This window comes from Trichechus manatus, unplaced genomic scaffold (genome assembly GCF_000243295.1).
Source record: "Trichechus manatus latirostris isolate Lorelei unplaced genomic scaffold, TriManLat1.0 scaffold00021, whole genome shotgun sequence".
In the NCBI taxonomy this organism is placed as follows: domain Eukaryota; kingdom Metazoa; phylum Chordata; class Mammalia; order Sirenia; family Trichechidae; genus Trichechus; species Trichechus manatus.
Genome location: NW_004443957.1, coordinates 4,262,906 through 4,276,164, shown reverse-complemented (window position 1 = coordinate 4,276,164; position 13,259 = coordinate 4,262,906). Strand labels below are relative to the sequence as shown.

The window sequence follows — 13,259 nt, the reverse complement described above, 5'->3', positions numbered from 1 at the left end:
GAGTCCCAACTTTTTATGTACTGAAATATTTACAAATGAAATGATATGATGTCTAGGATGTACTTCAAGTAATGTGGTAGAGAGTGAGTAGGAGAGATTATTTACAATACAAGAAGCAGAACTGGCCATGAGTTGATCGTTGTTGAAGCTGCATGAAGGGGGGTTTATCATACATACTATTCTACTTCTGTGTATGTTTGAAATTTTCCATAATAAAAAGTTTAAAAAATTAACCATAACTCCAAGTTAGAGAAAACTCTGTAGCCACTTAAAATGATGTTCTCAAAGACTATCTAAAGATATGGGTAAATGTCCTGGATATAATGCTAAATGAGATAAAACACTGTGAACAACATGATGCAGAAGGTGTATGTTATGTTTAGAATTGTGTTCCCCCAACACAGGCACTGAAGCCCTAACCCCTGTACCTGTAAATATGACCCTGTCTGGAAACTGGGATTTTCATTTGCTGTATTAATGAGGTCACACCAGAGTAGTGTGGGTCCTAAACCTAATCTCTAAGTGAGGTCTTATAAAAAGACCAGAATAGACACAGAGACACACACACAAAGGAAGACAGACACCATGCGTGGACCCACCTACAAGCAAAGAACACCAAGATCGCTGGCAGACACCAGAAACTAGGAGAGGGGTCCACAGAAGGAACTGACACGGCCGAGACCCTGATTGGAACTGTTAGCCTCCAGAACTGTGAGAAAATAAATTTCTGTCCTTTAAAGCCACCCAATTGTGGTATTTTTTGTTATGGCAACACTGGGTAACTAAGACAGTGTATATCTGGAATGCTAACAGCTATTATCTCTTAGTGGCAGTACTACAAGATAACTTATAATTTTCTTCTTTATACTTTTATGTTTTTCCAAATTCTCTGTGATGAGCAAGTATTACTTATAAAATCAGGGGGAAAAAAACCATAAATGTTATAAAAAATTAAAATAAAAATAACCATTACCTTTTTCCTCTGATACTGCACAGTCAAACAGATTATTTAGCTTTGGTAAGACTGGCTTTATAACATGTATCTGAAAATAAAAGTAAAAAAATCATGAAATGAAAACTCCTCTTTAAAAACATAAAGGGATTTTCATTTATTTATATACTAGCCTGGGGCCCTAGTGGCACAGTGGTTACGTGTCTGGCTGCTAACCAAAAGGTTGGCAGTTGGAATCCACCAGTCGCTCCCTGGAAAAACCTATGGGGCAGTTCTACTCTGTCCTATAGGGTCACTATAAGTTGCAATCGACTCAATGGCAACAGACTTGTTTATGTAATAGCGCTTTATCTGTGCTTTTACCCCTGTGTAAAAGATATGCACGAAGAGCCTGATTCTTTCGGCCTTTAAATGATATAAATTCAGGGATGTAAGACTGAGTATGGCAAAGCTAATGAATATAACCTAGAATACAGTTACAATAATACACCCACTCCTCACTTACTGACATGGTTAGGTTCCAAAGACCAGGTTGTTATGTGAAAATTGGCATAATGGGAAAATGGAGGATGACCATATCAGATCATAAAATTGAGGATGACAACATCATTATGTAACTGCCAAAACACTGAGAATCATGGCCAGCCAAGCTGACACATAACCTTAACCATCACAGCCAGCGTTACTCTCGCCTCGCACCTCAGCTTTTGTTACTGCCAGACATATGTCACTAACCTGCAAAATAGTCAGTGTATTTTTTTATTATTGTCATAAATATGAAATGTCAAGAGAATCAGATAATCAGTAAGTGAGGAGTAGGTGTATTTACGCTTCTACAGTGAATATCATGAAGTAGGTCATGTAATCCTCAACAGTACTGGGAAATAGGTAGAGGTGGTAACACTAATTTATTTCAAAGTAGAAAAAATACTAAAATATTTTCTCCAGTCATTCAAGTCACTAAGTTGAGCCAGTTCATGTTCTTCACAGTACTCAGATCATGTTGTAGACACCTTTGCTGCAGACTTTAATTTATATATCCTTCAAAATATAGATAAATAAGACTTTTTAAATTTCTATATATTTCATTCTGAACACTAGTGTGAATTCCCAGCTCATACTAATTCATCATCAAATAAAAGTACCAACTGGGTATCTCTGTTACTTGACTTTCCTGCCAAGTTCCTTCATCTATAAAATGGCAGACTAGACTCAGTCAAACACATCCAAACATTTTTTGCTATAAGGACTCCCTTTTACACTGCAAGAACTAACGACTCATGGACAAAAATAATGCTGGTTTTACAGATGTGCTGAATAGGAAAGCCATACAAGTTGACTTGAATTTAATAATGCTTTTTCTTCATTCCTCATCCTTGCATCTATATTTAGCATATATGAGTAATTCCTTATTTCAGTCCACAATGTCAGGTACATATTAGGACTGACACCTTACAATGACTCCACAGATGGCTGGCCTCTCAGTGATCTGCAGCTAACAGACTGGGAACACTACCACTCCCACCACACACACACCCACCAGTGGTTTTCAAAGTATAGTCCGGAGATCAGCAGCAGAAGCACCATTTTGGAACTTGTTAAAAATTCAAATTCTCAGGCCTTACCCTAGACCTGCTGAAAGAGAAACTCTGGAGGTGGGGCCCAGAAATTTACATTTTAACAAGCTGTCCAGGTGATTCTGATGAGCCTTAAAGTTTGAGAGGCACTGTAAAAACCTTAAGATGAAAAAGTACATGATTCTACAAAAATTAATTCAAAGTCAATTACAAATGATTTTTTGACTGCCCAGTCTATTGACAAACCTATCCTACTACTCAGGATTATAAATTCAGATGCAATCAGCAAATAATGTTCAAAGAAACAGTAATGTACAGATACAAGAACTAAAAAAGAAAGAAAATCTACAAAACTAAACAGTAATTATTTACTTTAATTCACCTTTAGAATTCTTTAGAATTGCTTTAAGTAAAAATCTTCCTAAAGTGGTATTTTTTTTTGGGAGATCTTTCATAAACAAAGTACAGAAACTAAAAACTAACATTTAGGATTAAATACCAAGGAAAGATAAGATAAGACTAAATTTTTTAAAATAATAATCTAAGCCAACTGAAAGTATTATTTAATTTCCTAAAGCAATTTACATTCAATTTTAAATGGCATTTATGCTAGAAAAGAAAGTATGTTTGAATTCTATCATGCTATACCCAAGTTGATCTTTAGCACTGCTTATTTAGAATGTTTTTAAAAATGAACATTACAACTCTAGAGGCTTTGCTAAAAATATGAAAATACTTACCTGATTTCCTTCTAAAGTTTCCATAATTAAAATATAGTTTTCCCAAAACTTCAGAAGCTCATCTTTTTCCTTCTCATACCACCAAAACAGACTTGGGTCTGATATGGTTAAAAAAAAAAAAAAAAAAAAATTAGTTCATCCTTTTGCAAATTCTGTAAGTTTCTTAATGAAACAGTTCTTAAAGTAATGGTACTATTACCAAATGTTATATTCTCAAATAATGAAGGGTATTCCCCATATTAAAGCCTAGAAGACAGGAGGCTTGACTAGGCTAACAAAGATTTCAAAGGGGAAAAAAAAGTTTTTTTTTAAATTAAGATTGCTGTTTTGGAGTCCTGGATAAGAATGGCAGATTTGTCCATGTAAACTCTACTTTCTCACCCTCAGAACCTCACTGTAACAGTAAGATTTTTTTTAAGGCAAAACTCCAGAGAATGGCGAAAATAAGGGAGCGGACAACAGCAACGAAATTTAGAATCTGAAAAGCAGATAATAACCAGGCACACTCAAGAAAACTGAATATTAAGTTGGCATAGAGGAAAGCCAAAAAACAAAAAAGCTGTTTAAAAAAACCTGAAATTCTAACAAGGTTTTAAATGCCAAGTGTGAGTTAGCGTGACAGTTTAGAAACCCTGAGAACAACCCCAAGAAAGCCCACATCCACTGAACTAGCTCTTTTCCACAGGCCTCCCTGATGAGAAATACTATGGCAGGGCAGGAGACCCTTGGTAGTGCAGGCATACAGGCCCTGCCTAGGTTTGAGAGTGGAGCAGGACTGACTGCAGAAGGTCATCCATGTCCTACAAGTGTACGAAATGGTGATCAACTGCCGCTGGGCAGACTCACTAAACCTGCTACACCAGTGGCGTCACTAGGATTGCTGTCACCCCTGCCATGGACCTCCTCCCTTACCAGACCACAGAGAATTCTTAGTAATGTTTTTTTGTACTGTTACTCGTAAATCGCAATTTCCATGTTTATCACCTCTTCTTTTCCTTTAATTACCACTTCATTCTCAAGTTATTGATATGGATTCACAAATACTAATTACCACAATATTGTAGCTAAAACACCAGAAATTTTGACAAATTCAAGGACTATAAAAATACCAGCAGCAATGAAAACAGCGCGTGCTTATAGCACGTGCAGACAAAATCACGAGATTCGAAGCATCACTGTAATTAAGTAATAATGACACCTCTTACCTGAGCGCATTAGAAGGTTCAAAAAGTAAATGAGCATAAAGTTTTAGCCTTGTAAGTATACTGATACATGTAAGCTGGGCTTATGAGAAATGTTTTTGTTGTTATTACAGGGATATTTTTATAAAAAATAATAAGTTTCTGCTGAAACACTACCCCAAAATTTTACAGACAGTCATTTTGGTGTCACTCCCTCTGACAGTGTCAGCTGGTGTGGTCCTCGCCCCCCCCCCCACGCCCCCTTAGTGATGCCACTGTGCTACACCCTGGACTGTTCTCTGATAGGAGGGAAAAGCTCTCTGTCCCTGTAGGAGGGGCAGGAAACCCTCCTACACTCTCACTCCTGTCCCTACCCTAATACCAGCAAAAATTGGTGCCTCTAGGGGAGAGAGAAAACCTTTTCTCTCCAACCCCACTGACCTTGGGCAAAGGCCATTTGTCACTGTGGGAGGGGAAGGAAATTGAGTCGTGCCCATCATCCCGCGCTGACACAAAGCAGTGGTTTGCTGCTGACAGGGTGGCGTGTCCAAGACCTAATGCTGACACAGAAGAATTCAGTTGCCACAGGAGAGGGTAAGAAAACTCACATGTGCTTTAAACCCTTCGCTAAGTAGGAGACAGAGTGCCCCTGGGGTAGGAACAGAAACAGCAAAAAAGCCCCAACCCAGGTTCAAGTGCACTAGGCCTAAGGCTGAGGCTGGAGTAGGAGAAATTAAAAACCCCGTGTCCCTATCACAAGCCTTGCACCAAGTAACAAACATCAGCAGTCTACACCTGAGGGAAAGGCAAAGGCATGAAGACAGACACCATCTGTGGAACAGGCATCCAGGGCTTGAGAAAAACTAGAACACTGAGAAAAACCATCTGCTACTCCAGGCTTCAGTAAGTACAAACAGCAACAACCTGTCTCTGGAAGAATTTGAAGACTGGAGCACACTGAAGGTAATTATACCAACACAAAACCAAACCTAGCTCAACTACAAACTAAACTGACTCATCATCCATCTCCCTAAACTAACATTCTGACTGTCAGAAGAGGAGTAACTCTTTCTTGGCACAAATACTTACTTCAGTCACTACTGTTCTTTTATACACAGTATCTAAAATTTTTAAGACAGAAAAAAGCAAGGAAAAAATGACCCATTATCAATAGATAAAACAAAAAACAAAACCAGACCTAGATATGGTCCAAGTGTAGGACCTGAAAATAACTATGATTAAGATAGTAAAGAATCTCCTGGAAAAAGTAGACGACATGCATGAACAGATGCGGATTTTCAGCAATGGAAACTATAACAAAGTGTGAAATAGAAATACTAGAAATAAAAACATATCAGAGATAGTCTCCATTGATGAAATTATCAGACATGCAGGGTCTTAAAATTTTTTATCTCAGGAAACTACTGGAGAACGCACTTCAACAAAACGAGTAAACCAAAAGAGAAGGTGTGAACTACGGAAAACGAGATCCAACACAGGACTCAGGTAAAGGGAATACCCAGGATGACGGTGAAGACAGATCTTTAGGAGGTCAGCTGTGCACCAGGCATACCGGAGAAACCAAACCCGTTGCCGTCAAGTCGATTCCGACTCATAGTGACCCTATATGACAGAGTAGAACTGCACGAGGCATAGAGAGCAACAATTGATATTTGAGCATATAAGAGGACTCTAGGAGATACTTCCAGAACATAAAACTTGTAAAATACCTAATGACTTCACAGAGAAAAGTTTAAACAATTGGCAAAGAATTGGGGAATGAATTAGTGATAAATTCAGATAAAACCAAACAAATTTTTAAACGGCATAATCCTAGAAAAAACTTTCAGGAAAGGAAAACTAATCACAGTTTACTACATAAACCACCTTCAAAGACCATTTACATAGTTATCATTTTGTAAATGCTGAATATTCATTTAACCAAATTATAACCATGACAACAGATATTACAATAAGTTATAATGTAACTAGGATACACTATTTTGAGACTTAGGAGTAAATATCAAACTCATCAGCTATAAGTGGTTGTTTTCTGAAATGGAAGAAGTGTGGGAAGGGGAGAGCATGAAAAGACTACTCCTTATCATTGAAACTCTGCAGAATGACTCTAAAATATGTGCTTGTTTAACTCTGATTTTTTTTAAAATGTTTTCCAGTGAAAACTCTCATCCATTGATGACTTATTTGTGGATTGTTAAAACATTTTTACTATTTTTTAAACATATATGAAAGTCAAATAACCTACTCACAACTGCAGCCAAACAGAAACCTTTACTTACAACAAATGAATAGTCAGCTACAGTTAAAAGGGTAGAAATTATCTATGGAGACAATTTTAAATCAATCTGTTGTGGACTTTGATAACTCAAAAATAAATTTAAGATGACTTAAGTGTCCTTTCATACACTTTAGTGTACAAGCCAATTAAAAGTAACATACGAAACTGAAGGGAGGGCTTGCTATTTCATCTACTCTTTCTGTAATAAAGTAGGAAACACCGCTCAAAATATAAAATTAAAAACTATGTAAAATGTGATCCTTTCTATTAAATCAATGGCAAAAATACCCTCAGAAGGTCGATTTAAGGACCGTGTTTAACAAATATTTGTAAATCCTGCTCCTAACAGAATTACCAAGGGAAATTTAAACAGAAATCTGATCGCTTTATCAGCGCTTATTTCTAACACTCACTGGCCGTAAGTTAATAACTTTCCTTTCAATTTGATGGATGTTAATCTATTGGAATGGATCTACCAAATGTAGGGCAAATTTGGGTCTCTAAAATTCTCCACGGACTGGGTCATCTTCCTAAATTATTCCACAGGTGCAGTATTTCACCTCTCTCTGGGTCAGAAAGTTTAGGAAATGTAGACTGTTCACAACTGTAGTGATTTGTGTCACTTCAGAAACACCTCGAGATGAGGTTCCCAAGGTGTTCAGACTTTATGCGGGCCATCTGAAATAAGCAAATTCTGCAAAAGTCGCGGAGACGAGCACTACGAGCTGGTTTTCAGAAGCAGGCGGCGTCCCCTCACGGGGCAGCTGTGGGGAAAGAGGCAAGTACCGTTTCCTTCCCGGGGGCCGCTCGTGCAGTCGGCCCCCAGCTCCGCCGACACCTCCACGGCCCTCTGCAGCACATGGAGCGCCCTCTTGCGCGTGAGTGCGTCCTCCGCCTGGGCCAGTCCCGCCTGCACGGTCCTCCAGAAATACCAGCACCGCCGGACGTCCAGACCCGTCTCTGGCCCACGAGGGACTCTGCCCGCCCCCGGCTCGGGCAGCAGCTTCTCAGCCAGTGCGCTCAGCACCAGCAGCTGGCGCCCGACGGGGGACGGCCCGGCGCCGGGGGTAGAGGCCCGTGGCCGCGCGCTAGTAGCGCGCAGCCCTTCCCACACGGCCCGCAGCGCAACCTCGCCACACCGGCCCAGCGTCGGCAGCAGCCGCCCGGCCGCCAGCGCAGCCGTCTCCTCAGCCGGCCCGGCATCGGCCTCGCCCAACGCCAGGGCCAAGGCAGCCTGCACCACCCGCTTCAGGAGCGCCCCGTCCTCGCGCGGCCGCAGACAGGGACCTACGGCCACGAGGACCTCCACGGCCGCCTGACCGCCCGGCCCTTCGGGTCCGCAAGAGGCGTCCTGGGGGGCACCCTCGCGGCATTCCGGCCGCACAGCGAGCAGGTCGTGCAGGGCCTCCTCAGCTAGCGCGGCAACCCACTGCGGGTCCCCGGCGAGATGGACGCACGAGCGCAGGGCCCCGGCGGCCGCCCTCAGGACGCGGCGGCGGAGGGGCGGTGACTCTGGGTCGGGGCCCCGCAGCAGCGGCACGAGGTACCCGACCGCCGCCTCGCGCGCCGCCTCCTGCAGCAGCGCCCCGGGGTACGCGTCCGCGTCCCCGCGGCGCTCCTCCTTGTCCTCGAGCCGCTGGAGAAGAAACCTCAGTGTCTCCACGCGCTCCGCGGACGCATCCCCTCGGCAGAGCGCCCCGAGCAGGACACGTGGGTCCCTGCTCTGAGCGAGCAACACTTCCGCGAGCACCCACTCCATTTGCCGCGCGCCGCTCCGCCAACGCCGAACAACTTAAAGAAGGTGCTGCGCGTGCGCGGTGCGTGCGCGTGCACTGACTGGGCGCGGGGGCGCGCGCGCCTTGCCGGAGGTAGCGGGTTAATGCGTACCCCTCACCTTTCAGCGTCTTTTTGGAAAGTGATCCTTCCCGGCCCAGTCCCTTACTATGTTTTTTAGAAGAAAAGGACCCTCGTTAAACGTTTAAATCTTAGAAAAAAACGATGCTTGAAGATAACGTATTATCTACGTCAACTGCCTGAACTCCTCATTGGAACAGGCCTGGAGGTTGGCCTGCCCATGGGCACGCAGTCAGGCGTTCCTGTGGGCATAGGTCCAAGGTTCACATAGAAGACCCACGTCACAATCACCTAGGAGCTTATGCTCAAAATTATGCGTGCTGGGTGCCATCCACGAAGAAACTGACAAGCAACGGATCTGAAATGGGCGTGGACATCTTTGTTAAAAATAAAGCACACGAATGATTTACAGGCGCGACCAGAATTGAAAAGTATTATAACCGAAAGGTTGGCAGTTCACATCCACCAGCTTCTCCTTGGAAACCCTATGGGGCAGTTCTACACAGTCCTATAGGGTCGCAATGAGTCGGAATCGACTGCATGACAACGGGTTCGTTTTGTGTTTATAGCTATGCTCTAGGGATATAACTGCAAACAAGTGCCCACACAGCCCACATGGAACTCATCCTATCTGCACAGCTGACCCCAGGACACACTGCATGACGCATTTCCCGCATCCAAACTCAAAAATACATGATGTGTCTGTAGTTTCTCTGATGGCATCTAGTATTAAATACAGAAACAGAAAACCTCACCTCAGCATACATGATACTGGTTTGCTCCCTGGCTCAGTCCCAGGTAAACTCAATCACTGATATGGGTTGTCTTTGCCTTCTAATCATAAAGATCTGTCCCTTAGTCAATGGAAAAGACACAATCCCACCCTCAAAGAGCTTGACATACATTAAACACCACGGGTTAAGATGTGATTTAAAGTTATCAGACCTCACATATCCAAGGTATTTCCAGATTTCAGTTTCATTCAGTTGCCCGTGACAGAATGCATAAATAATTCTATTTTAAGCCTATTTAAAATGTGTCAGTAAATATTAATTCCCTTCAACACAATGTGTCAATAAATATCACTTAAATATACTTCATATCATGTCATCTATTGAACAAAAATGGGCAAAAACCTTGAATAGATACTTAACAAATGAAAATATGCAAATAGCAAGCACATGGAAGGTATTCAACACCATTAGTCATCAGGGAAAAAGCAAATTAAACCCACAATGAGATACTACTTCCCACCTACTTATAGGGACCCCCTGTGACAGTAGAACTGCCCCATAGGGTTTCCTAGCTGTGATGGCTAAGACTGTGTGCCAGCTTGGCTGAGCCATGATTCTCAGTGTTTTGGCAGTCATATAATGTTGTGATCACTTTCGTGTTGAGATTTGATATGTGATCACCCTCATGATGGGATCTGCTGTGAGTAGCCGATCAGTTGAATTGGAGTTTCCTTGGGCGTGTGGCCTGCATTGAATATAAATGGATATTCTGGCAGGGCTTGGGGGCTTTTTGCTCCCACTGGATACTGCAGCTGGCTCCTGTTTGTCTGACCTCCAGTTCTTGGGACTTGAGCTAGCAGCTTACCTGCGGTCTTGCCTTCCAATCTTGGGATTCATTGATCTTCGCAGCCTTGTGAGCAAGCGTCCTGCTCTGACCTGCCGATCTTGGTTTCACCAGCTGCTACAGCTACGTGAATCAGAAGCCTTTATCCGGATCCACGGACTTGAGACATTCCAGCCTTTACAACTGTGTGAGCCATTTCCTTGATATAAAACTCTCTCTCTACGTATATATTTATGCTGGTTTTGCTTCTCTACAGAACCCAGTCTAAGACACTAGCCTATAATCTTTATCGCCATGTCTTTCTCCCCAGGAGCTGCTGGGTGGGTTTGAACCACCAACCTTTCAGTTACCAGTGGAACACTTAACCATTGCACCACCAGGGCTCCTTTCCCACACTTTAGAAGGGCTAAAATTAAAAACATTGTAAACACCAGATGTTGGCAAGAATGTGGAACAATTGGAACTCCCATACATTAACAGTAGGAGTGTAAATGGTACAATCACTTTGGAAAACTGGCGGTTTCTTATAAAGTTAAAATACACCTACTTTATGATTAGGCTATTCCACTCCTAGGTATTTGTCTAAAAGAAATGAAAACGTACACCAACAAAAAACTTTGTACATGAGTGCTTTAGGCAATGTTATTCATTATAGCCAATAACTTGTAACAACCCAAATGTCCATCAGTAGAAGAATGGATTCAACAGATGAATGGATAAACAAACTATGGTACATACAGACAATGGGGTATTATGCAATGATAAAGAACAATGATTAATCTGTGAAACATCTCATAACATGTATGAAAGTGGATGACATTATGCTAAGTGCAATAAGTCAATCACAAAAGGACAAATATTGTATGAGACCACTACTGTAAAAACTCATGAAAAAGTTTATGCACAAAAAGAAACAATCTTTGTTGGTTATGAGGGATGGGAGGGGTGGGAGGGAATACTAAATAGACAATAGATAAGTGGTAACTTTGGTGAGGGGTAAGACAATACACAGTACTGGGGAAGACAGCACAAATTGTACAAGGCAAGGTCATGGAAGCTCCATAGACACATCCAAACTCCCTGAGGGACCAAATTGCTGGGCAGAGGGCTGTAGGGACCATGGTCTCGAGGAACATCTAGCTCAACTGGCATAACACAGTTTATAAAGAAAATGTTCTACATTCTACCTTGGTGAGTAGCATCTGGGGTCTTAAAAGCCTGTGAGCAGCCATCTAAGATACTCCACTGGTCTCACACCTTCAGGAGCAAGGGAGAATGAAGAAAACAAGACAGAAGGGAAAGATTAGTCCAAAGGACTAATGGATCACAACTACCACAGCCTCCACCAGACTGAGTCCAGTACAACTAGATGGTGCCCGGCTACCACCACTGACTGCTTCTGACTGGGATCACAACCTAGGGTCCTGGACAGAGCAGGGGAAAAATGTAGAACAAAATTCTAACCCACAAAAAAAGACCAGACTTACTGGCATGACAGAGACTGGAGAAACCCCAAAAGTATGGCCCCCAGACACCCTTTTAGCTCAGTAATGTAGTCACTCCGGAGGTTCACCGTTCAGCCAAAGATTAGACAGCCCCATAAAACAAAACGAGACTAATGGGACACAACAGTCCAGGGACAAGGTTTAGAAGGCAGGAGGGGACAGGAAAGCTGATAACAGGGAACCCAAGGTTGAGAAGGGAGAGTGCTGACATGTTGTGGGGTTGTTAACCATTGTCATAAAACAATATGTGTACTATTTAATGAGAAACTATTTGTTCTGTAAACCTTCATCTAATTTCAGTTGGGTCTTTTGTGATATCACCCATCTCATTTCTCATACAGGTTATCTGCTTCCTCTCATGTTTTTCTTTTGTCAGTTTGGCCAATGGTTTATCAATTTTGTTGCTCTTTTGAAAGAACCAGCTTTTGGACTTGTTAACTCTTTCAATTGTTTTTCTATTCTCTATTTCATTTAATTCTGCTCTAATTCTTATTATTTCCTTTCTTCTGGTGCCTGTGGGCTTCTTTTGCTGCTCTCTTTCTACTTGTTCCAGTTGTAGGGTTAATGTTTTGATTATGGCCCTTTCTTCTTTTTGGATGTGTGCATTTATTGCTATAAACCGACCTCTGAGCACTGCTTTTGCTGTGTCCCAAAGGTTCTGGTAGGATGTGTTTTCATTCTTGTTTGATTCTATGAATTTCTTTATTCCATCCTTAATTTCTTCTATAACCCAGTAGTTTTTGAGCTGTAAACCTTCATCTAAAGTACAATTTAAAAAAATAGAAGAATGGATAAATAAATTGTGATCTAGTCATGCAATCATGCTGCTCGGAAACAAAAAAGGATGAGTTAACTAATACATACAACAACATGGATAAATCTCAAAAACATTGTCTTGGTTATCTAGTGCTGCTATAACAGAAATACCACAGTGGGTGGCTTTAACAAACAGAAATTTATTTTCTCATTGTTTAGGAGGCTAGAAGTCCGAATTCAGGGTGCCATCTCTAGGAGAAGGCTTTTCCTCTATGTTGGCTCTGGGGGAAGGTCCCGGTCTCTTTTCAGCTTCTGTTTCTTGGTTCCTTGTAGATCTCACATGGCGTGGCGTCTGTCTTCCCCCAATTGTACTTGCTTGTTTCATCTGCTCTTTTATATCCCAAAAATGATTAAGTTACGACACACCCTGCACTAATACTGCATTATTAACATAACAAAGAAAACCAATTCCCAAATGGGATTACAACAACTATAGAAATAGCATTTACAACACATATTTTGCAGGACACAATTCAATCCATAACAAACATTATGTTGACCAAAAAAACAAAAAACATTGTGTTGACCAAAAGAAGTCAGACACAAAAGATTCTATCTGTATGATTCCATTTATATGAAATTTGCAAGTAGACAAACATAATATATGGGATAGAAACGATAACATTAAAAAGTAGGGAGTGGAGATTGACTATAAGGAGGCACAAGGGAACTTTCTGGGGTGACGGAAATGTTTTATTTTGATTGGGGTATTGGTTACACAGGTTTCACATTTCTCAAAACTCCTTGAATAGAACAC

The 13,259-nt window shown here is 41.7% G+C and overlaps 1 protein-coding gene across 4 annotated transcripts in view; it reads right to left on the bottom strand.

Moving 5' to 3' along the window:
* Positions 1–8,518, bottom strand: part of TARBP1 (TAR (HIV-1) RNA binding protein 1) — a 92,653-nt gene extending 84,135 nt beyond the window's left edge. For all 4 annotated transcript variants that reach the window (XR_002823476.1, XM_023728018.1, XM_023728019.1 and 1 more), the window contains exons 1-3: positions 7,536–8,518; positions 3,270–3,367; positions 974–1,043 (exon numbers count right to left, since the gene is read on the bottom strand). Coding sequence is in view for 3 of the 4 variants with exons in the window: in XM_023728018.1 (XP_023583786.1) it covers positions 974–1,043; positions 3,270–3,367; positions 7,536–8,508 (1,141 nt within the window). In the remaining variant the exon portion in view is untranslated. The remainder of the gene's footprint in view (positions 1–973; positions 1,044–3,269; positions 3,368–7,535) is intronic.
* Positions 8,519–13,259: the final 4,741 nt, after the last annotated feature.